General features: G+C 38.4%; 1 protein-coding gene and 1 long non-coding RNA gene across 13 annotated transcripts in view; one reads left to right on the top strand and one right to left on the bottom strand.

Moving 5' to 3' along the window:
- The window catches only part of LOC138762192 (WAS/WASL-interacting protein family member 1-like), a 139,390-nt gene extending 131,280 nt beyond the window's left edge, over window positions 1–8,110 (top strand). For all 12 annotated transcript variants that reach the window (XM_069935771.1, XM_069935763.1, XM_069935764.1 and 9 more), the window contains 4 exons: window positions 2,912–3,733; window positions 5,561–5,764; window positions 6,847–6,960; window positions 7,767–8,110. In XM_069935771.1, the coding sequence (XP_069791872.1) occupies window positions 2,912–3,733; window positions 5,561–5,764; window positions 6,847–6,960; window positions 7,767–7,828 (1,202 nt within the window). In that variant the 3' untranslated portion in view covers window positions 7,829–8,110. The remainder of the gene's footprint in view (window positions 1–2,911; window positions 3,734–5,560; window positions 5,765–6,846; window positions 6,961–7,766) is intronic.
- The window catches only part of LOC138762194 (uncharacterized), a 59,656-nt gene that overhangs the window by 7,952 nt on the left and 29,747 nt on the right, over window positions 1–21,957 (bottom strand). The window contains exon 2 of the long non-coding RNA XR_011356812.1: window positions 3,564–3,706. This is a non-coding gene — a long non-coding RNA (uncharacterized lncRNA). The remainder of the gene's footprint in view (window positions 1–3,563; window positions 3,707–21,957) is intronic.

Raw genomic sequence — 21,957 nt, 5'->3', positions numbered from 1 at the left:
AAATATGGTAGGAAAAGGGAACCATGGCTGATGAAACAGGTGAGGCAGCTAGTCAAGAGGAAGAAGGAAGCATACGTTAGATACAGGAAGCAGGAACCAGGAAGGGCTCATGAGAAGTATATGGTAGACAGGAAAGAGCTTAAGAAGGGACTTAGGAGATCTCGAAGGGGCATGAGAAGGCCTTGGCATGTAGAATTAAGGAGAACCCCAAGGCGTTCTATGCGTATGTGAAGAACAGAAGGTTGATGAGAATGAAGGTGAGGTCGCTAAAGGATAAAGGAAGTAACATGTGCCTGGAGGCAGAGGAGATTGGGGAGGTCCTAAATGAGTACTTTGCTTCAGTGTTCACAAGAGAAAAAGGCATTGCAGAGAGTAATAGTAGAAGGAAAGTATTCTTCCTGGAGGTCAGTGACTAGTGGAGTTCTTCAAGGATCTGTTTGAGGATCCCTGCTCTTTGTGATTATTATAAATGGCTTGGATGAAGAGGTGGAAGGATGGGTCAGTAAGAATGCAGATGACACGAAGGTTGGAGAAGTTGTGGATGGAGCTGAAGGTTGTCAAAGGTTACAAGAGGATATAGATAGGATGCTGAGATGGGTGGAAAAGTGACAGATGGTGTTCAATCCAGATAAGTATGATATGAGGCTTTTTGGAAGGACAAACCAGGAGGCTGAATGTAGGGTTAATGGTCAGTTACTTAAGAGTGTGGATGAACAGAGCGACCTTGGGTTGAAAATTCATATCCCTCAAGGTCTCCGCACAGGTTGATAGGATAGTTTAGAGGGCCTATGTGATGCTGGGATTCATTAATAGGAGGATTGAGTTCAGGAGTAGAGAGGTTATGTTGCAACTCTACAAATCTCTGGTAAGACCACACTATTAGTGTGTTCAATTCTGGATTGCAAAACAAGTCTTATGAGGCAAGGTTATCAGAGCTGGGACTTTTCAGTTTGGAGTGTAGAAGAATGAGACGAAACTCAATAGAGGTCGACAAGATTATGAGGTGGGTAGATGGGGTGGACAGCCAACACTCGTTTCCCAGGGCAGGAATAAAGAATAGCAAACACCAGAGGACTTGTGTACAAAGTGAAGGGAGGGAAGTTCAGGGAGACATCAAGGGTAAGTTTTTTTATACAGAGTTGTGGATGCCTGGAGTGCCTCTCCAGGGATGGTGGTGGAGGCTGACACATCAGGGGCATTTAAGAGAATCTTAGACAGGCACAAGGAAAAGTGGAGGGTTATGGGGTATGGATGATTTAGTACTTAGGAATATATAGGTCAGTACCACATCATGGGCCTATATTGTGCTGCAGTGTTCTATGTTCTATTTCCTTTGTCAAATCTCCTCCACTCTTTGTTTCAATAAATATTTTACTCTTCTAAACTCTTCCTCCATTTTTCTTCATGGGTTGACTATTTTGGTCTTTCACGTTGCAGCAGGTCTTTTATATTCCATATCTCTTTGAATAAAGGCCAACATGACAATACCTCTGACAGTTAACCTACCTATATCCCTTTGCACATTGCTTTCCCACCCGTCTTTTATAGTTGGCATTTTTGGCCAAATACACCAGTTAGTCCATGTAATTAGTATGGATTGTAAATAGTTAAGGCTTTACCGCTGATCACTTGGTATATTATTAATTATAACTTGCCAATCTGAAATGACTGATTTACTCTAAATCTATTTTCTCTTTACTGGCCATATTTGTGTATTAGTCACAGTTGCTTGAACTCTTTATGTGGATCTTTTAGATTGCCTTTAGAAAATGCTCCATATCAGCTTTCCCATTTTTCCATCCTGTTCATTATTGTCCTTCCCAAAATTGCTGATTTGAACATCAATTGTTGCACGTAGTATTTTGCAAGATTGTTTAATCCTATCTACCAAACGTGATATCAAAATTCCTGGAGATGGTTGCCTTCAATTGAGCCCATCACATGACTAGTCCAGATGAATTTGTTCAATCATGAAAATCCCTCAAATGGTCAAAGGCTCTGGTTCTACAATCAATTGTCTCCAGATCACTGATTGTTAAGTGCCCCTTGCTGTGTTTACAGAGTGGAGATTGCCCTTTTCTTTGTTGGGCTGTGCTACCTTTACTAGTCTTACCAGACAAGCCAGTATTAAGTCTCTCAGAATCCTCCACCATAGTGCAGACATACATGATGGCTTGATAATTTAGGGGGTTTGACTTGTCCAACCATCTGAAATGATCTCACCCACTTGCATATTCTCAGGGCCACTCCAGTGGAAAGGATTAAAAGAAAACAACTGAGTGAGTGTGATGCATTATATCAGGGTGCAGAATTTGTTTGCCCATTTTAACTATTCTTCACTGATTGCAAAGCTATTTTTTTTAAAACAAATCTTATAGGTAAGTTTGATGCCCTTCTGCCACTTTGTAATTTGAAATCATTTAATTGAGGTACAGGTATACCCTACTTTACGAAGGTTGAGCGTTCCTAAGAAACCATTTGTGAACTGAAAAATTATAAAGACCCATTGACTACTGTTGGAGACAATTTTTGTAGAAGTGAAATCCCATTATAATTTCTTCATAAGACCGAACATGGGCTTCTTTGTATAAGTAGATTTTCGTAAAGTGAGTGTTCGTAAAACCGGGTTTACCGGTGATATGGATGTAATTTAAAAGACAAATTACCAGTATGTTGCTGGAGTGTCCTACACTGTCGGTTTGCACATTTGAGAAAATCAGATTTAAATGCTTTGAGAAGAAAAAGACAAAAAAATTTGAGAAGTCATTGAGTTATAAATATCATTTGACTGATGAGACCAATGATTTAGTGAAGGAAGAGATAAAGAAAGGCTGATATTCCTGTGGCATTAAACATTTTTTAAGCCAGATTGTTTCTGTAAATCTGTAATTTATCTCATTAATGTGTGCAGATTCTGGAGGGGGAAGACCACCATTATTGCCTCCTGGTGGAAGATCAACTGGTCCCAGGCCATTTGCACCAAACAATGCTCCACCGAGGCTGCCTGTTTCATCGTCATTTCCAAAGAATAGTAATACTGAGCCGCCAAGAAATAAATTCCCTCCAGCAAGTCAACCAAAATTTTCAAGGCCAGATATAGGTTCGAAGTCTGATTCAGGGCCACCACCTGTACCAAATGCACCACGACCATCAGCATTAAATACACAGAGCAGAGGTCCTCCACCCTTTCCAGGAAATCGGCCAGCAAACCCAGGGCCTTCCCTACCAAATCGCAATTCAGGATCTTCTCGTCAATTCTCTCCAATTCCTCCACCTAGCAATACAAATAGATCTTATCCGACTAGGGTTGGTGAAGATAAGTCTTCTCTATCTACTCCACCAACTCACAATACAAACAGACCTCCATTGCCTCCTACTCCTGCTAGGGTGATGGATGATAGGCCGCCACCACCTCCTATGATGAACAGGCCTTTAATTAATAGGGATGGTCCTCCACTTCCACCACCACAGCATCAGAAACCACCTGTCCCTCAAACACCCAGGCCAACTCCTTCCATCCAAACTCCTCCTCCACCACCACCACCTAATCGGCCGGGACCTACTCATAGTCATCCAGGTTCTGCTACAGATGGTGAAGTTCCAAGGCTTCCTCAAAGGCATTTGTCCCTCCATGGCAGTGGGTCTTCAACTTCTCCTGGGCCAATTCGAAGTGGTCCTCTTCCTCCCAGTGAAAGGCCTCCGCCACCTATAAGAGATCCCCCAAGCAGATTGGGTATGTTCACCAAACATTTTATATTTTTCAATATATTTTACACAATCTTTAAAATTAGCAAAAGCAAAGTATAGTCCTGTTGATAATAGACATGATCTTCAGTTTCCTTAAACAAATGTTTTGGTTACCTCTTATTATAGTATAATGTTGAGTGAGTGATAATCATTGTGTGTGGGCAAGGATAACATTAACACTCTGCTTCAGACTGGTACCTTCAGCGTTCAGACATTGCTTTGGTTTAACCTCATGCAAAAAACTGCAGCACTGGATTGTTGAGCAAGACCTTTGCATTGAAGTTGCTGGAAAGGACTTGAACTCTGTCTTTAGACTCAGAAATAGGCAATTGCTACCCCATGGGCGATAACAAAGTAAAAATGTATGGCGTAGTCAGGGAGATGAAGGTGCAGTAGAAAGTCTCTTGTTGCTTATGCCTGAGAAAAAATATTACACTAAATTTGTTAATTTGGCTCATAGTAATTTTCTCTAAGTTAGAAGCTTGCATATTCAAAGCCCAAACAAGTGCACAATCTCGAACAATAAATTCTTCTTCTGTGTAAATTTAGGGATTATTATGTTGTCACAGATGCTATCTTTCAGAAGAGATATTGGGTTGAAACTTTCAAAGAAAGTACTTGGTGCTTCTACACTTCACACACGTAAACACAAACAAACTCGGGTCTTGGTGTATATTCACCCAAATGTGGGAGTCTCAAAGTTATAGATTCCAACTGATGAATCACTTTTTTTGACACTATGGTTCCATACTGGAGTATGAACTTGGATATTTTCCCCTCACATGTCTCAAATTCTACATATGATTAGTGCATTCAGTTCAAAGGAAATTCAAAGCAAAATGAGGCAAGAGCATAGATGTATGCTTTCAAATTTTGTTGGAATAAAGATTAAAATTAATTATAAAGATATTAGTCATAAACAGGCCCTGCATCCCATGCTGACCCTCAACCATCCGTTTACACAAATTAATTTTATCCTCTCCAGATTTTTTGGGTGATTTGGTTTTTCTGTAAAAAGGTTTTGATTTTTGAGTATTTCTTAATGCTGGGGGGGGGGGCTTTCATTTCGGGGTTCAGCATTCCAAAAGCTTAACAACTGTAATAAAGTGCAGAGTACGGGTTCCATGGGGAAGGGTAAGGAAGGGAAATCAATGCAGAACCACCATCTTGACCTAGTTTCATTGCACCAGGGTCCTGACATTGCACAGCAGCTTTCCAAATGCTCTTGGGAAGTTTGGGACAATGGAGAAGCTTAGTTGATCATTTATCACATTAATTATACTTTCAAGTACTTGAAGAAGCTGTGACCTTTGCTTTAACACTGTCGGAAACCGTTAACGTCTTAGGTGCAAGACTCTTTATCAGAACTCCTGCATCTGCATTTTATCTAGAATGTAATCAATTAAATGATTATTTTCACTCATCCTTGAGTCACTACCTCAATGATTACCAGTCTTTCAATTTAATTTTGACTGCTTAGAATAAATGAATATATAAAATTTCCAAGCTCAAGAACAATGGTGCAATATTGTGTAAGAAGTTAAAAATGAATAAAATTTGAAAAATGATGCAGAATGTGAAGAAATTTTAGAAACATTCAATGGTTGGAATGTTTTTCAATAAAGAAAAATGAGGAAAAAGTATTTTGCCATATTTATTTTTAAAATTGTGCAGACATAAATACAAGTTTTTTGGTGAATATACATTTGAATACAATTGTTGATTTACTCACAATATTTGTTTCGGAGAGAATGTCTGATCCTCAGGAGTATTGGGATGTTACACTAATTATTTTCTGACCTATGTCTAATAGGTCCTCTTCCTCCTCCACCTCCAGGAGGCAGAAGTAGTAGTAGCCCCAAAGCACCACCTGTCCCACAGCCCCCAAATCGAATGGGTTCAGACAACCTTCGGAATAACTTCAAGCCTCCACTGCCACCTGATCGAGGAAGCCCTGCCCCCCCACCAACAACAATGAGGAATGGTTTTCAAGAGCCCCCCCTGACATTATATGAAGGTAAACAAGACCATTTTCATTTAATGGATGAATGGATTAATTTTTACATGAAGCAGTGATTTTTTTTTTAAAACTCAATGATTTTGCAATTTAACAGATTTCATGTATTTCCATCTTGAATATTCCAGTCTGATATATTTTGTCTGATATTTAAATAGAAACTCTTGGTCTACAAGAAATTGTATGAGAAAATAAATTTTACTCCTGTAAAACTGCCAAAATAGCACAGTATTACTCTATGGATAGAAACATTTAATAAAACCTGGATCTATTAATGAATTCAGTCGAACTTTCCAGAAATTGCAATATTTATAATGTTAAACTCAAGTTTGATATAAATGTACACTTTCTGAATTCATGAAATGAATTGATTTCTTTTTCCTGTATCATGGTCAGACTTTTCTATTTTCAGAAGTTGAGATCAGCTATTCACAACTACTTTCCAATTGTGTACATAGTGGTGAATAAATCTAAGTGAGGGCTCCAAGTACCATCCCCACCTCCCCAACACAAAACTTTTGCCAACTTTCTGCCCCCCTTCTGAAAGTTTCTTACGTTTACATTACAGTTTTGGCAGGGAATCTGCAGTGTAATCGTGTACCAGTTAGCCCTGGCACATGAACTGTTTCACCACTAATTTCAATGGTGGGAACAGCTGCAAGTAACGTCAGTTACTAAATTTAGACTTAATAATTGTGTCTGTAATTGTCTTTGTGGTTTTGGGAGTCCTCAGGTTTTTAACCAGTCTCTGATAAATTTTAATTGATTTTGAATATATTATACATGAAAATGAGTTTGATGGTTCTGGATAAAATGGGCATAAGGTTTCTGGGAATATCTGTGTTTTCTCACTTTTTGCGGGTATGGCTGTTCTGGTATCTATTACGATCTTGAAAATATCTTTGGATGTGCCTCATTTTAAGGGATACAGATGGCTCTCCTCACAATTACATCTATCAGGACTGCTGAGGTTATTTGGAAACCAACAGCAAGAGCAGGTGGCTTGCCAATGGCTATGAATTCTGACCCATTCTGATGCCAAGGTATTGTGAAATTAACAATTGTTCCCTTTCTGTTTACAGACGAATGGGAAGGCAGATTTTCTTTCCATTCCATTTCGGAATTACCACCACCAGAACCATACATAAACTTTCCAAAAACTTACCCAAGTAGACAAAGCAAGCCTGAGAGCAGAGGTGAGTACAGACATAACTGAATAAAGGGGTTTGCATTGTGGTCTGAAACATTAGAATTAAAACAAAACTATTTTTGTTTGAAATATTTTGAAATTATAACCTGTTGCTCAAGAATTTTATTGCATAGTTAATCTTTGTAAAATGAGAATCTAATAAACAAATTAACTACAAATCATTGAAATGAAACAAATTATTAGCCCCGGACCACTTCCTGTTTCCATTTGTGGAGGACAGAAGAGTCACGTTGGTGATTTTTGCAAGAGTACATTTGTGAGCAAATGTATATTAATATGCCAATAATTGCCTCTTGAGTGATGGACCAGTGGTACGTCTACATTTAAGGAAAGAGACTATGTTATAGAAAGGTGATGGGGAAACATTGACAAAATTGGAGAGGCTTGTTAAAAACAAAGGTTTAAATGTGCTTCAGTGTTTAAAATAGCATGAATAGCAAACACAAAAATAGTATTTCACCCAGTCAAAATTATGCTGAATTATATTTTGTCATAGGATAAAGAAATTCGGGGGAGGGGGGGGATAAGTTCCTCTCATAATATTTCAGGCTTTATTATTTAGACTTTCTTTATTTATTGAAATGGGAAATATTGAGATTTAAAGAAAAATTCGATTAATTATACCAAAATCATGAAATCCCTTTGCTGGGCAGTGGGAAATTTTACGGGCATTTTTAAGCTTTGCACCCTCCTCTTCCATCCACACCTAAATTGCAATATTATACTTGGCTCAAATTGTTAAACTTAAAAGTATGGAAATTCTGCAATAATTCTAACCTTTCACTGTTACAGATCCAATCCGGAGAGAGCGGGGTGCTCCACCTCTTCCACCAATTCCACCTACACCAAGGTGAAACAGACTGTCTGATGAAAGCTCTTGCATTGCCATCCTGCCCTTGTGTGAGATCATCTTGCATGCTTTAACTGCAGACTATTGCTAAAGTGACAATGAGTTTTCCTCTATCAGCTTCCGTTGTTTTCGGCTGTGGAAATGTCAGATCACTGGCATTTTTGTTTCTGATGCTTATGGCATCCAAAAATATATTAAAAAAACATACATATTGATTGCTTCAATGTAAAACAGGCTAATTTGTTTACATTACTATGGACCAGAATAAATGTATTTTGCAAAAATATTTCTTTAACCTATTTCATTTCAAGGTATATATGGTAATTATCTTTTGGGTGCTCAATGTATTATACATCTTTTAATAAAAGCAGGCTCTTTGGCTTTAACCAAATATTCTCGAAGTAATGTTATCAAATCCAATTTAAGCAGCAGAATTGTATTTTCCAAGCTTTGTTGTGGGGTGAAAATCAAAAAGATTGAGAGAAAAAAACAAAGAAGGAGATGCTATTGATTATTGCTGTTTATACATAGCTCAAAAAGTGCCAAATAATAGGATACATTTTCTTAAGGAAGCTGTCGTTTTGTTCTGGGTTCAAAGTTTCTTTGCAGAATTCTCACGATTCAAGATTCCTTTGTCATGTAATAAATTCACAAAATTCCAATGATAAGACAAATCCTTGTTATTACTCTGTGCTCAAAATTTGTATTTATATTGTCCCAGCATGAATTCTTTTGGACCAACTTGTCCAGGCTGCTGCCTCTATCAGCTTCCTAAATCTGATCAAAAGAATCCATTATCACTCATATTCACCAGGTTTCTCTTCTTTTTAATACTTTATTTAAAATTTTAAGCCACATTACATTCAAATATAATAATTCATTTACAAAAAAACAATGCGGTACGTACCAAATCCCTCCTCCCCCCAACTCCCTCCCATCCACCCCAATACCCCTCCCTCTCCCTACTACCCCCAACCCCAAAGAAAGAAGGAAGGAGATATTCCCATCAATAACATAATTAAATGCCACGGAATAGGGTAACGCCACCACAACATGCCAAAGAAGTTCAAAACTTTAAACCCATATAATCCAAATAAGGGCTCCACATTTTCTGATAATAAAGATAATTATCACATAAATTATAAGTTATCTTTTCCAATGGAATGCATGATCTCAATTCCACATGCCATTGTTGCAAACTTGAATCAATCTCATTTTTCCATGCAATCGCTACACATTTTCTCGCTACAGCCAAGGCTAATCTCAAAAACACAATTTGATATCTACTTAATCTCAATTTCAAACCCAACATTTTAACATTACCTAATAAAAATAATCTTGGTTCCATCAAGAATTTAATCTTAAAATTTTTTTTCTCTAAAGCCTTCTTAAGTCGCGTCCAAAAAGGTTTAATAGGATCACATGATCACATTGAATTATTTATCTTTATTTTATAAAATTAAAAATGACTTAAATAGATTTACCTACAACATTAATAGGTAGAGTTAATTGTATCAAGATGAATATTTTTCCTAGATTACAATATCTTTTTCAATCTATTCCTTGTAAAATTCCTCAAAAACTTTTCAAAGATTTAAATTCTATTGTTAGGAAGTTTTTATGGAAAGATAAAACGGCTAGGGTATCTTTACAAAAATTAACTTGGAGGTATGATCTGGGAGGTTTGCAATTACCAAATTTTGAAAGTTATTATAAAGCAGCACAAACGAAATTTATTAATAGAATGATTGATTTGGAAAATTCATCAGTATGGGCTAATATTGAGTTAATTAAAATTGGTGAGAAGATGTATCAATTTATTTATAAATGGAATTCTAAATTACTACCTATTTATAATTTCTCGTTTTGAGACATTTAATTGAATTGTGGAGTATGATAAATTAGGAAATAGGTACACAGGAAAATTTCAGGTAAGACACCCTTGTATCAGAATAAACTTTTTCCTTTTACTCTTAATAATCAATTTTTGAAAATATGGGATCAGAAAGGAATTAAGACTGTACAAGATTGCTATGAAGCTGGTTATTTTATTTCATTTCAAAGAATGAAAGAAAAATATGAAATATCACAAAGTACCTTTTTTTGTTATTACTGAGTTAGGGCTTTATTATTGAATAATTTTGGACATGCTTTAAAGTTGCCAAGGCAGTCAAAATTTGAAATTCTACTTATGGAAGGTGGGAAGAACAAATCTGTATCAGAAATGTACTTGTTATTACAGAATAAAATGCCTGAGATAGATTTGCATAAATCTAGATTAAAGTGAGAAAAACATTTGGGAATAGCAATTGATCAGGAAGATTGGAGAAATTTATGTAAAGATAGTATGACTAAGATTGTTAATGTGAGATATAGATTAGTTCATTATAATTTTATATATCAGTTATATTTAACTCCTGAAAAATTAGAGATATCATTGAATTTCTTCAGATTTATGTTTTAGGTGTCATAAAGAAGTCAGTTCTTTAATCACCTGGTTTCTTAATTAAGCTTCAAAATTATTTTCTTTAGCCGCTTATGAAGCAAGTTCATTTTAACTGCACTGACTAAAGACTTACTTTTTATTTTGAAAACAGAAAATGCTGGAAACATGTAGAAGATCAAGGAATTTGGAGCAAAAAAATGCTGGAGGAACTTAATGGGTTGAGCAGCATCTGTGGAGTGAAAAGATTGTTTGTGTTTGGGATTCAAAACTTAAGTAGAGAAAGAAAATAGCTGTTATAAAGAGAAGAGAGGGATGGGTGAGCCAGGCTGATAGGTGGACCAAAGAGGAGGTGAGAGATAATTAGGCCCAGTGAAGGATGGAGGGAAGGTGGGGACAGAGATTAAAGGGTGTTGAATGGAGACACAAAGGCTACAATGTTGTCATCTGATGAAGAAGAGGATGATGGGATCTATTCAAGGGAGAGTTGAGCAGATGGAACTAGATGGGGTGGGGATATAATGAGTGGGTAGTAGGTGGAGGCAACCAGGATGGGGGGGGGGGGTTAGTGTGAGAAAAGGTGATGGGGAATGGGAAAGTGAACAAAAATCAGAGAACCTGGGGTGAGATGGGGAAAATGAGAGGTGTCACCTGAAATTGAAGTTTTCCAATCTTTTTCCTCCTTCCCATTTTTGTTCTCTTTTCCATACCCCCAGCCCATCATGATTGGACCCTCTTCACCCACCAAGTCCCCATCTTGTTCCATCTATCTATCTATCTCTTCCTTGAATGGTTCCCATGATCATCCTTGCTTATCACTGGTAGCTTTTCTCATCACCCTACAGTCGGTCTCCACCTTCGCCCTCCCATCACTGTATCAGAATTTCATCTTTCATCCCTTCTCAGTCCATCTCTTACATACTTTCCCTCCCCCTCTCTTTATATCAGCTACCTCCCCTCTCCACTCTTTGTCATCATGTAGGGCCTAAACCCCAAATGTTACGAATTCCTTTCCTTTCACAAATGCTGCTCAATCCACTGAGTTCCTGCAGGATTTTGTTTTGCTCTGTGGAGAGAAAAACAAAATAAATGTCCCGGCATCAGAATCTGCTAAATATTTCCAGATTTCTGTTTCTAGTTCAGAGTTCAGATTTACAACAAATGTAGTCTTTTTGTTTATTTCCGAACTTGACGAGTAAGTAATTATCTTGTACTAATGGCCATTAGTATTGGATTTTCCCACATTGAATAATTCTCTCTACTTCTATGTGTTCTTTCCATGTCCAGGTCATCTGATTGTACAAGTACAATCCGATGAAACTGGTCCTCGGTGCAAAAACATGCAGACACACAACCAGACATAACACACATGCAGACAAATAATATATATGCAGGATAAGTATTATACCTATATAAATAAATAGTTTTGTACAAATGAGAATCTCGGATGGTTAGTGTGGGCAGTTCCTTTGGTCGTTTCGCATTCTCTCTGCCGGTGGGAAGAAGCTATTCCTCAGCACGTGGTGATGCTGAATCTGATACTCCTGTATCTCTTCCCTGACAGGAGCAGGTGAAAGTTGCTGTCTGCAGGGCGGAAGGGGTCCTCAATGATTTTGCGCGCCCTCTTCAGACAACAATCCCAGCAGATCATGTTGATTGGGGGGAAGGAGACTCCAGTGATCCTCTCTATAACTCTTATGGTCCTGTGGATTGACCTCCCGATTCATTTCTCTGCAACAACCGTTTCACATTGTGATGCAGCTCGCCAGGACAAACTCAGTAGAGCTCCTATAGAAGGTTGATAGAGCTCCTGTAGAAGGTTGATGAGAATGGAAAGTTTTAGACCATAAGATATAAGAGCAGAAATAGGCTATTCAGCTTGGAGTCTACCCTGCCATTTAATCATGAGCTGATGCATTTTCCCATTCAGCCCCCACTGCCCAGCCTTCTCCCCATAACCTTTTATGCCCTGGCTAATAGAGAACCTCTGTCAATGACCTGGCCTTTCACAACAGCCTGTGGCAACAAATTCCACAGATTTATCACTCTCTGCCTGAAGAAATTCCTCTCCATCTCTGTTTTAAGATGATGCTCTTCAATCCTGTTGTGCCCTCTTGTCCCACTCTCCAACCATGGGAAATATCCTTTCTACATCTCTCTTGTCCATGCCTTACAACATTCGAAAAGTTTCAATTAGAACCCCCATCATTCTCCTAAATTCCAGGCCAAGAGTAATCAAATGCTCCTCATAATAACCTTTTCATTCCTGGAATCATCTTTGTGATTCTCCTCTGAATCCTCTCCAACATCAGCACATCCTTTTTTAAATGAGGAGCCCAAAACTGCTCCCAATATTCCCAAGTGAGGCCTCACCAGTGCCTTATAAAGCCTCAACGTTATAGTCCTGCTCTTATATTCTATTCCACTAGAAATGAATGCCAGCATTGCATTTGCCTTCCTCATCACCAACTCAACATGCAAGTTCAGGCCACCCTTCACGGGGACTCCCAGGTCCCTTTGCTTCAGGGTATTTTCAATTTTCTCCCCATTAAAAAAAAATAGTGCCTTTTTTTCCTCCCAAAGTGCATGACCGTACATGTTCTAACATTGTACAGCCTCTCCCTGACCTATGCAACTTATGACCATACACACAACTGGAAAAAAAATAACAACTGCGTGCATACAATAGTGACCTTCTCTCAGCTGCCATTCGGTAAGTGCGGTAAGCTCGCCAAAGAAGATGGCAAGCAAAAGGAAAATCCTGTCCCCTGTTGATAGAACTGGCAAGAAGCTGAAGAAGATGCTCAATTTGGAATTGAAAATGTGATTAAATGTCTTGATTTACGACTTTTACATGCCATGCTAACATACTTCAGACTTGCGTTAATTTTGAGATGCGTCCGGTCGGTCAGAACGGAACTCGAAAGCCTGTTGGGGAATAGCTGTATTCCATTTACCACTCACTGCCCATACTCTTAATTTGTCTGTCTTTCTGAAGCCTCCCTGTTTCCTAACACTACCTGCTCTTCCACCAACCTTTGAATCATCTGTAAACCTGGCCATAAAATTATTCATTTCCCATGGTTGGAGAGTGGGACAAGAGGGCACAACAGGATTGAAGAGCATCATCTTAACAGACAACATAAAAAGAAGCGGCCCCAACACTGACCCCTGTGGAACACCACGAGCAACTGGCAGAATATGGCATTCTAATCAGCATTACGTACAAGTGTAATCTTTCTTCCATAGTAATAAATGTGTACTCTGCTCCTCCTAATAACAGAAAAATTGTACAAGATCCAAACCAAAATAGGCACCATTGTGAATAATATTCACTTGCTTCTGCCTTAATCTTCAGTACTAACAATGGCGCAGCTTGACCTGCCATAAAGTTTCTTGGATACCAGATCTTTCTGTGTCCACGCACTTCAGAGCCCAATGAGATAACATCAATTCTCAGAACATAGAACAGGCCTTTCAGCCCAACACATACCAACCAAGTTGGCATTTTGGATTAGTCCTCTTTGCCTGCATTTGCTCCATATCCTAGATCTTCCAAAACATTTTAATTGTACTCCATTCTATTTGTTCCTGAGCTATCCTTAGGCGACTTGTTCCAGATACAGACTACCCTCTGAGTGGAAAAAGTAACCTTCGGGTCTCTCTTAAATCTCTTCCCTCTCATCTTACACCTATGTTTCGAGTTTGAATTATTTATCTGGGAAAATTGACTGAGTGTTCACTTTATTTATGCCCATCAGGATGGCATTCGGAAATTCCTCCAAATATATTAGTGAGCTAACATCTCTATCCTCTCCCAGACCAGCATCTGCAGCACTGAGGCACTATTGCACTCAATTGGCCCTGTTTGGCAGGCCATTGTCATTCTCAGGCCCAACATCAGTTCCTGAAGTAAACCATCTGTTGTGGCAAGACATTACTAGTTGATGCAGGAAAAGATCCAAAGGCTGCTCAAATTCATCGCTGATTCAGAGTGTCTCTAACCAGTAAATGCTCAAAATGGATGGTATTGAGAACTTGGAGTCTATGCACCGGGAGAAAGTACAAGCACAGTATGAAAGATGGGAGGAACTCTTCCCCTCCTGAGCTGCTGATGCGCTATTTCCATCAAGCTCCTCCTGCTCCAGATGTGGTAGAATCTGCAGGTCCTTTTCTTAACCCATTGGCCATGTCTGCATCTACAGAACTGAACTAGAAGCAAGTTGTCTCCTTGATCCTGAGAAGCTGAAGTATCTTGCTTACAATGGTCCAACATTTCTGCTCCCTCTCTGTAACTAGCCACTCATTATCTCCAGCTTCAAGTTAATCAGCAAGACCGTGAACAAACATAAACACCACTGAAATGATAATGATAGCTGATCATATTATGCTCCTTGGTTGATTTGAGTGACAAACAAAACTCAACTAAAATGAAAATAATCAAACGCTAGATTATTTGAAACAATGTAAATGATCTTTTGTTTAATTATTTGTAGCTTGCTCATCTTCCCTGTAGTTTTCTCACTCCATTCTTATGAACGGAGTTACTCAAAAGTGCAGCAGCTTCACAGCCATCTTGAGCGCGAATTTCAAGGAAGCTCGGGATGGGTGTCAAATGCCAATCTTGCCCCACATTCCAAGAATGGACAATTAATTTGAAAAAGTTTGTCCTACCAACTGATGTACAATATACTTTTTACAAATGTTTCTCTGGGCAGTAACAAAAATGACTCAAAACTTTGCTTATTTCCTAACTGCTATTTCTGAGGTTGTCCCTGGGCACTGAGGATGATTTACTTCCACTCCATTTCCAAGCAGTTGAAAATACCTACGTTAGGATTTTTTTCATGTTAGGTTGTTGCTGCCTCCACTATCCGCTTGATCATTGGAGACCAGACTCTGTTGCATGGAGTTGGCATATACATGACATGCTTTTGTAAACCAGGCAATCCTGTGACATTGCTATAGCATGTATACAGTAAAACCCCTAGGAATTAAAGCAACTGGCAGCCTCAAGCAACCGGCAAAAAAAATCAAAAATGAAAATAAATAAGAATAAAATAACAGGTTAAAAAAATACACAAGATTAAAATTGTAAATGTTCCCTGAAGTAACACAAATCTTGATGAAGATGGGAGCAAATATTCAGTCACTGGCGTCCCTTGATCGTGGTTTGCTCGTAGCAGCTGATTGAATAAAATGTGTGAAACTGCAATGGCATCACCCAGGATGAAGAGCTGGCCTTTGGGGTGACTCCTAAAATGTCTCCTTATTCCCTGCTTAGTAAAAGTCACCCCAGTCAGCTGCCGACTTGTGGCAAGACCCACACAAGCGGTGGGCTGCTGGAGAATGGCTCATAGGAACCAGATATCAGAACCGGGATTCAAATGTGCGATGAGGTCAAGAAGAGCTCCAGAAGGTCCTCAGGTGCCGAAGCTTCCTGATCATATTGTAGGCTTAGGTCTGGAGCTCAGATTGCCAATTGTATTTACAGCTGCAAGGGTGCTGAAGAAGAATCCACGGATGTTCAGCGTCTCTGAAGGGACTCTCATTTGCTCCTCTTGCGCTTTTTATTAGGGCAACTCTTGGTTTGCCTGGCAGTCGGGAAAAGTTTAAATTTATCATGTATATGCACTTTTGTGCATTATTATGTGAAAATAAAAGGAACCTTGAACCTTGTAGTACTTGGGCAATGGCATTGGGTAAGCTGTATTATTATCAAGATCTCTAATTCAAATCTTGAGCTTGTTATTCTGATATGAAACTGCCAGAGTTGTTAGTTTTCCACTGCTCTAAAGTGAAGAGTAAAAGAAGGTGCCCCCTTAAAATGCAGCAGAGTGCTGTGTCCACTGAACAGTGAGCGCTACACCCTCTGAACAGTGTACCTTCTCTGAACTCCCTTCTCTCTGAACATGGCAGTGTATGCTCAGCCCACTCTGAAGTCCAGCAGTGCGTTAAGCAACCTCTGATATTGCGACTCAGATATCTTGCCCTTTCTGAACTTGGGAGCATGGTCACCTGCAATCCATGAACTCATTTGTGTGAGTGCTGCGCCCTCAGTGAACTCCTAAGGGCCTTGATCAACACCTGGGTGGCAAGGATCAGAGGCCCAGAGCATCTCTGGGCTCTGGGCAGCACTAGCTAACCTGGGAACCCAACTGCACCACAGGCCAACGGGTTGGTGGAGCAGTTCCACAGACACTTGAAGACAGTTTTGATGGCTCGGTTCTTGTGGGTCCTCCTGGGGATTTGCACAGCACCAAAAGAGGACTTCAATGCCTTGGCAGCGAAAATGGTGTATGATGCACCCTTAGTCATCCCGGGGGAATTCTTGGCCGCTACCACAGACACAGAAGAACCACCAGCGGCAACATTGGAAAAACTAAGGGAGCGACTAGGCACTCAAGCTCCAACACAGCCATCCCAAAACATTTGTCTCGAAAGACATGCAAATATGTCTTTGTGCGATGGGGAGCACACCACACGCCTCTGCAGGGACTGTACGAGGAATCCTATCGAGTGACCAGACACAACGGATCCACACGCGTGCTAGACATTGGCGGTAAGGAGACATTCACTATCGACAGCATCAAACCAGCACACACGGACACTAGTCAACCGGTCACTATGCAGCCCCCACAACGCAGGGGCAGGCTACCAAAATCAAAGGACAGTGCTCAGATAACCAGTTCTGGGGGGGGGGGGGGGGAAGAGGTGTCGTGTAGTGGCCCGCTACCCAGGAGGTACACAAAATGGCAGACGAACACAGCGATCTCGTAAAGCCCATGCAGGCTAATGGGTTTTCTTCCCAGCCGACAGCCTGTGCGGCATGAATGCCGAACAATCAGTGGCCAGAACGCCATTGATGAAACTTCCTCTGCCAATGGGCCCAGTGGCAGGAAACCGGGCCTATATAAGCAAGGGAGAACAATAAGGTAGTCTTCACTATAACTGCATCGAGTGTGTGTCATTCTTCCAATCTCTGCTGTAGCAGGCACCACAATGCCTCTTATTATTTCTGAAGATCAAACTTAACAAGGATTATTATTTAGAGTTTAATATCCGCTGCTTATTGAATATTCTCTATTCTCCTCCTATCTTAGACTTTGATTGTGTTATTTCCTTAGATACTAAAAAAGCCTTTGACTGGGTGGAATGGGACTATTTATTTCAAATGTTAGAAAAATTAAATTTTGGCCCTAAATTTATCAATTGGATTAAATTGATAAATTTATCTTCTTCTGCCTCAATCCTTACCAATTCTTTAAAATCCAAACCTTTTAATCTTTACTGAAGAACTAGGCAAGGTTGTCCTTTTAGCCCGTTGTCCTTTTAGCCCTTTGTTATTTAATTTGGCATTAGAACCATTAGTTTTGCCAATCTAATGATATTTTTGAAATCTTATGAGGTGCAAGTGTTCATAAGGTTTCCTTATATGTGGATGATCTTTTACTGCACATTTCAGATTCTGATCATTCAATTCCATTCATTTTGTTATTGCTTCCTCAATTTGGCCAATTTTCAGGTTATAAATTAAATCGTCAGAAAAGCGAGTTGCTTTAATTGAACTCTTCCAGTTCTTTAGATGCTGCCCTTTTTAAATAAAAAAAGCTAAAATTCAATGTAATTATTTAGATGTTATTATTAAAAAATTAAAATAATTATTTTAAAGAGAATGTTCTTACTTTTTTGGATCATGTTAAGAAGTCTTTATCTCAGTGGTTTCCTCTTTGATGTAATAATTATTGTGTTATATATTAATGTTATTATGATGAATATTTTAACCTAATATTTTGTTCATTTTTCAAGCTGTTCCTGTTTTTGTTCCTAAAACTGATTTTGATTCATTGACTCAATTATTTCCTCATATATTTTCCAAATATATGAGGGAATCTTTGTATTAATAATGTTTTCCTTCAAAACCTTAAGGAAAGGTGGTTTGGCTTTACCTAATTTTAGATTTTATTATTGGGTAGCTAATATTTGAGGTATCATTTTTAGATTCATTATAAGGATGTTCCAAATTGGATTAATTTAGAAATGAATTCTACTGAAAAATATTCTCTTATTTCAATACTTGGAGTGCCATTATCTTTTTCTGCTTCCAAACTAACTGATAATTTTGTTGTTAAACATACTTTGAGAGTTTGGTTTCAATTTAGAATTTTATTTGGATTTCATAGATTTTCATTTAATAGCCCTATTTTTTTCCACCTTCTGTGAAAGGTTCTTCTTTTCATGAATGGTATAACTTGGGTATCCAATCTTTCAAAGATTTATTTATTGATCATAATTTATCTTCATTTAAACAACTATCTTTTAAATTTAAATGACCTAAGAATCAAAGTAGGAGTTTTTTTAAATTCACTATTGTTGAGACTTCCTCAGGACCTTGCTACAAATACAATTGGATGATTTATAATTTTAAACTGATATCAGGTATATATGATTTACAATTAAAGTCTAGCGATAATTCCTGAGATAAGATTAAAAAACTGAGAGCAAGATTTCCAGCTCTCATTCTCAGATTCAAATGGGATTCTGTCTTAAAAATGGTAAATTCCTCCTCTTTATGTGCCACTTTTCTAAAGTTCAATTGGGTAAATTTTATCCTAATATTTCTTAAAATTGTGATAGACATAAGACTGAATAAAGTATTTTATAACATATGATTGGATCTTGTTCCTTTCTTTCCAAATTTTTGAAAGATACCTTTTGTACCTTATCTTCAGTTCTTAATGCAAATCTGATACCTAATCCTTTAATTGTTCTTTTTTGGATCAACTGAAGTGATTGATTTGAAATTAACTGTGTCTCAATCCCATGTTGTTTATTTTGCGACACTTATTGCAAGACATCAATGTTGATGAGATGGAGATATGCTGTCCCTCCTACTCATATTCAATGGTTATTTGACATGATGCCATGTCTAACTTTGGGGAAAAATCAGATGCTTCCCTAATGTAAAAGATTTAAACTTTTCAAGTTCATGGGGTCCTTTCATTATTTTTTTTTCATTATCTATAAGATCATTTAGATCTTGTGAGTTTGTGATTTTTTTTCATGAAAGGTAGTGAAATTGTATGTATTTACCAAATAACTTCGGAGGGAAGGGGATAGAATTTGTAGTATAAATTTTTTTAAAGATCTTTTTCAATTAGCCACATTATAAATGATTACTTGATTTTTTTCCCTTTTTTGTTTGATTGTTATGATATTAGTTTATATTTAACAGATTTTCTTATAAAAGCCTTTCTTTTGGATATTTCCTTTTTCATACTACATATTTATTTTTAGATAAATATGGCCTCTACTTTTTCCATTATTATTGTAAAATTTAATAAAAATATTGAAACAGAAAACGTAGCGGGGATGTAGGTTAATTGGGTGTAAATTAGGTGGCTTAGGCTCATAGGGCCAAATTGGGCTGTTACAGTGCTGTAGGTCTAAAAACAGTGTGATGAAATATATTTTGGAAGGTCAAACCAGAAGGCTGAGTACAAGGTTAATGGTTGGATACTTAACAGTGTGGACGAACAGAGGGACCTTTGGTTCAAAATCCCTACATCTCTCAAGGTTGCCGTGCAGATTAATAGGATAGTTAAGAAGGCCCAGGGGATGCTGGACTTCATTAATAGGGGGATTGAGTTAAAGGGTCAAGAGGTCATGTTACAACTCTAGAAGTCTCTGCTGAGACCACACTTGGAGTATCATGTTCAGTTCTGGTCATTATAGGAAGGATGTGGAAGCTATGAAAAGGGTGCAAAGGAGATTTACCAGGATGTAGCCTCGATTGGAAAATAAATCTTACGACTCAAAGTTAGCTTGGGCTTTCTCTTTGGAGCAAAGAAGGATGAGAGGAGACTTAATAGAGGTCGACATGATTCTGAAAGGCATAAATAAGGTGGACAGCCAACACCCTTTTCCTAGGGGAGGAATAGAAAACACCAAAGGACAGCTGTAGAAAGTGAAGGGAGGGAAGTTTAGGAGAGACATCAGGGGTAAGTTTTTTTACACAGAGAGTTGAGGGTGCCTGGAATGACTTGCCAGGGGTAATGGTGGAAGCTGTAACATTAGGGAAATTTAAGAGACCCTTAGACAAGCACATGGACGAAAGAAAATAGAGGGTTATGGGGTATGGATGGGTTTTTTGCTAAAAACATATAGATCAGCACAAAATCGAAGGCCAAAGTGCCTGTACATTAATGTTCTATGTTCTAATTTGCTGGTGGTCTGTCTGGCAGACTAACATCATGACCATGTCAGCAGGAGAGAGAGAGAGAGATAGAGAGAGAGCCTTCACTTCATTGGCCAGAATTTATGTTCTAAATTCCATCAATGGCAATCTGAGCACCAGCAACCTTGTGTGTTCATAGATCACAGTTTTTCAGTTGCTCTGCAGCTCCAATCATAATTGCAATAAATATTATCCAGGTTTTTGCCAGATGTACTGACAATTGTCCTGAAGTCTTTACACAAATATCCAAGAGTGTTGTATTCCATTAAGTGAAAAAGCCTGGCTCTAAAGAGCAATTGTCCTGAAGTCTTTACACAAATATCCAAGAGTGTTGTATTCCATTAAGTGAAAAAGCCTGGCTCTAAAGAGTTGAGGGATTTCTCCTTTAATTACAAGTGTTGCAAAGTAAGGGAACTGTGGCATTGAGCAAGCTACATCAATGCGTGTCTAAACAAGTTTTGTCATTCCTCAAAATTGATTTGCCATTTAGAACAGTTAGCAAGAATGACTGGATCCTCCTGTTTCAATTTGTGTTTTATCCCTTTAAGTATTGCTGTGATTGCAGATGTGCAGTTGACTTACAGCTTCTTCCTTTGTAGCCTCAGGGTAGGAACTTGTTTTTTTAAATCATTGCCAGTGGACCAATTATTCACATCCATTTAGATTTTGGGTATCAAAATAAATCAAGGCATGTTCTTAATGTGTTCCATTTCAAAATGCGTGACCAGCAATAAGGTGTTTGCCGTTTGGGAGAATTTTGCCTTTATCTTTAGCTGACTTTGACGTGTCTTATTTTTCCTGGCCCCTTGCATGTATTTATTTATTAATCATATCAGGGTAAATTGTTGTAATCGATTGTTAATAAACCCTATTTAATTGTTGATAATAAAACCGTATCTGAGTCAACTGATTCCATTAAATCTTAACCTTGTAGTATCTAAACCAATACAAAAGACTTGTAATGATTAATGGGGACTGTAAATACAATGGATGGACAAATTGGAGTCCCTTTGACCATGTCAGTCCATTGTTCTTATTTTGTGAAGTGACAGAAAGCGATTTTAACATTGTTTACAAACTACTGACTGACTTTTTATAACTTCTTTGCAATGCTTCTCCAGGCTCAAGTGTGATTAAATGCTGTAAAAAGCACCCAGGAAATTAAATACTTTCCAGAAGGGAGCTGATCATGTGATTCCAAACACAATCTGCTGGAGAAACTCAGCAGATCAAGCATTAGTGGGAGAAAAATAATGTTTTGCGTTTCAAGCTGAAACTCTTCATTAAGATGGTGTTTGGCTTCAGATTCCAGCATTTATGAGTCTCTTGGTGTATTTATTGGGTATTGTAGTCAATAATCTTCACTGGTACAAAAGATGCCTGCAGTAACACCTCATGAACTTAAGCCCTCTATCACCAAGAGAGAAGAGCAACAATGTCATGGAAGCCCACT

Source organism: Narcine bancroftii, chromosome 4 (assembly GCF_036971445.1).
Source record: "Narcine bancroftii isolate sNarBan1 chromosome 4, sNarBan1.hap1, whole genome shotgun sequence".
Classification (NCBI taxonomy): Eukaryota; Metazoa; Chordata; class Chondrichthyes; order Torpediniformes; family Narcinidae; genus Narcine; species Narcine bancroftii.
This window is presented reverse-complemented; position numbering and strand designations above follow the sequence as displayed.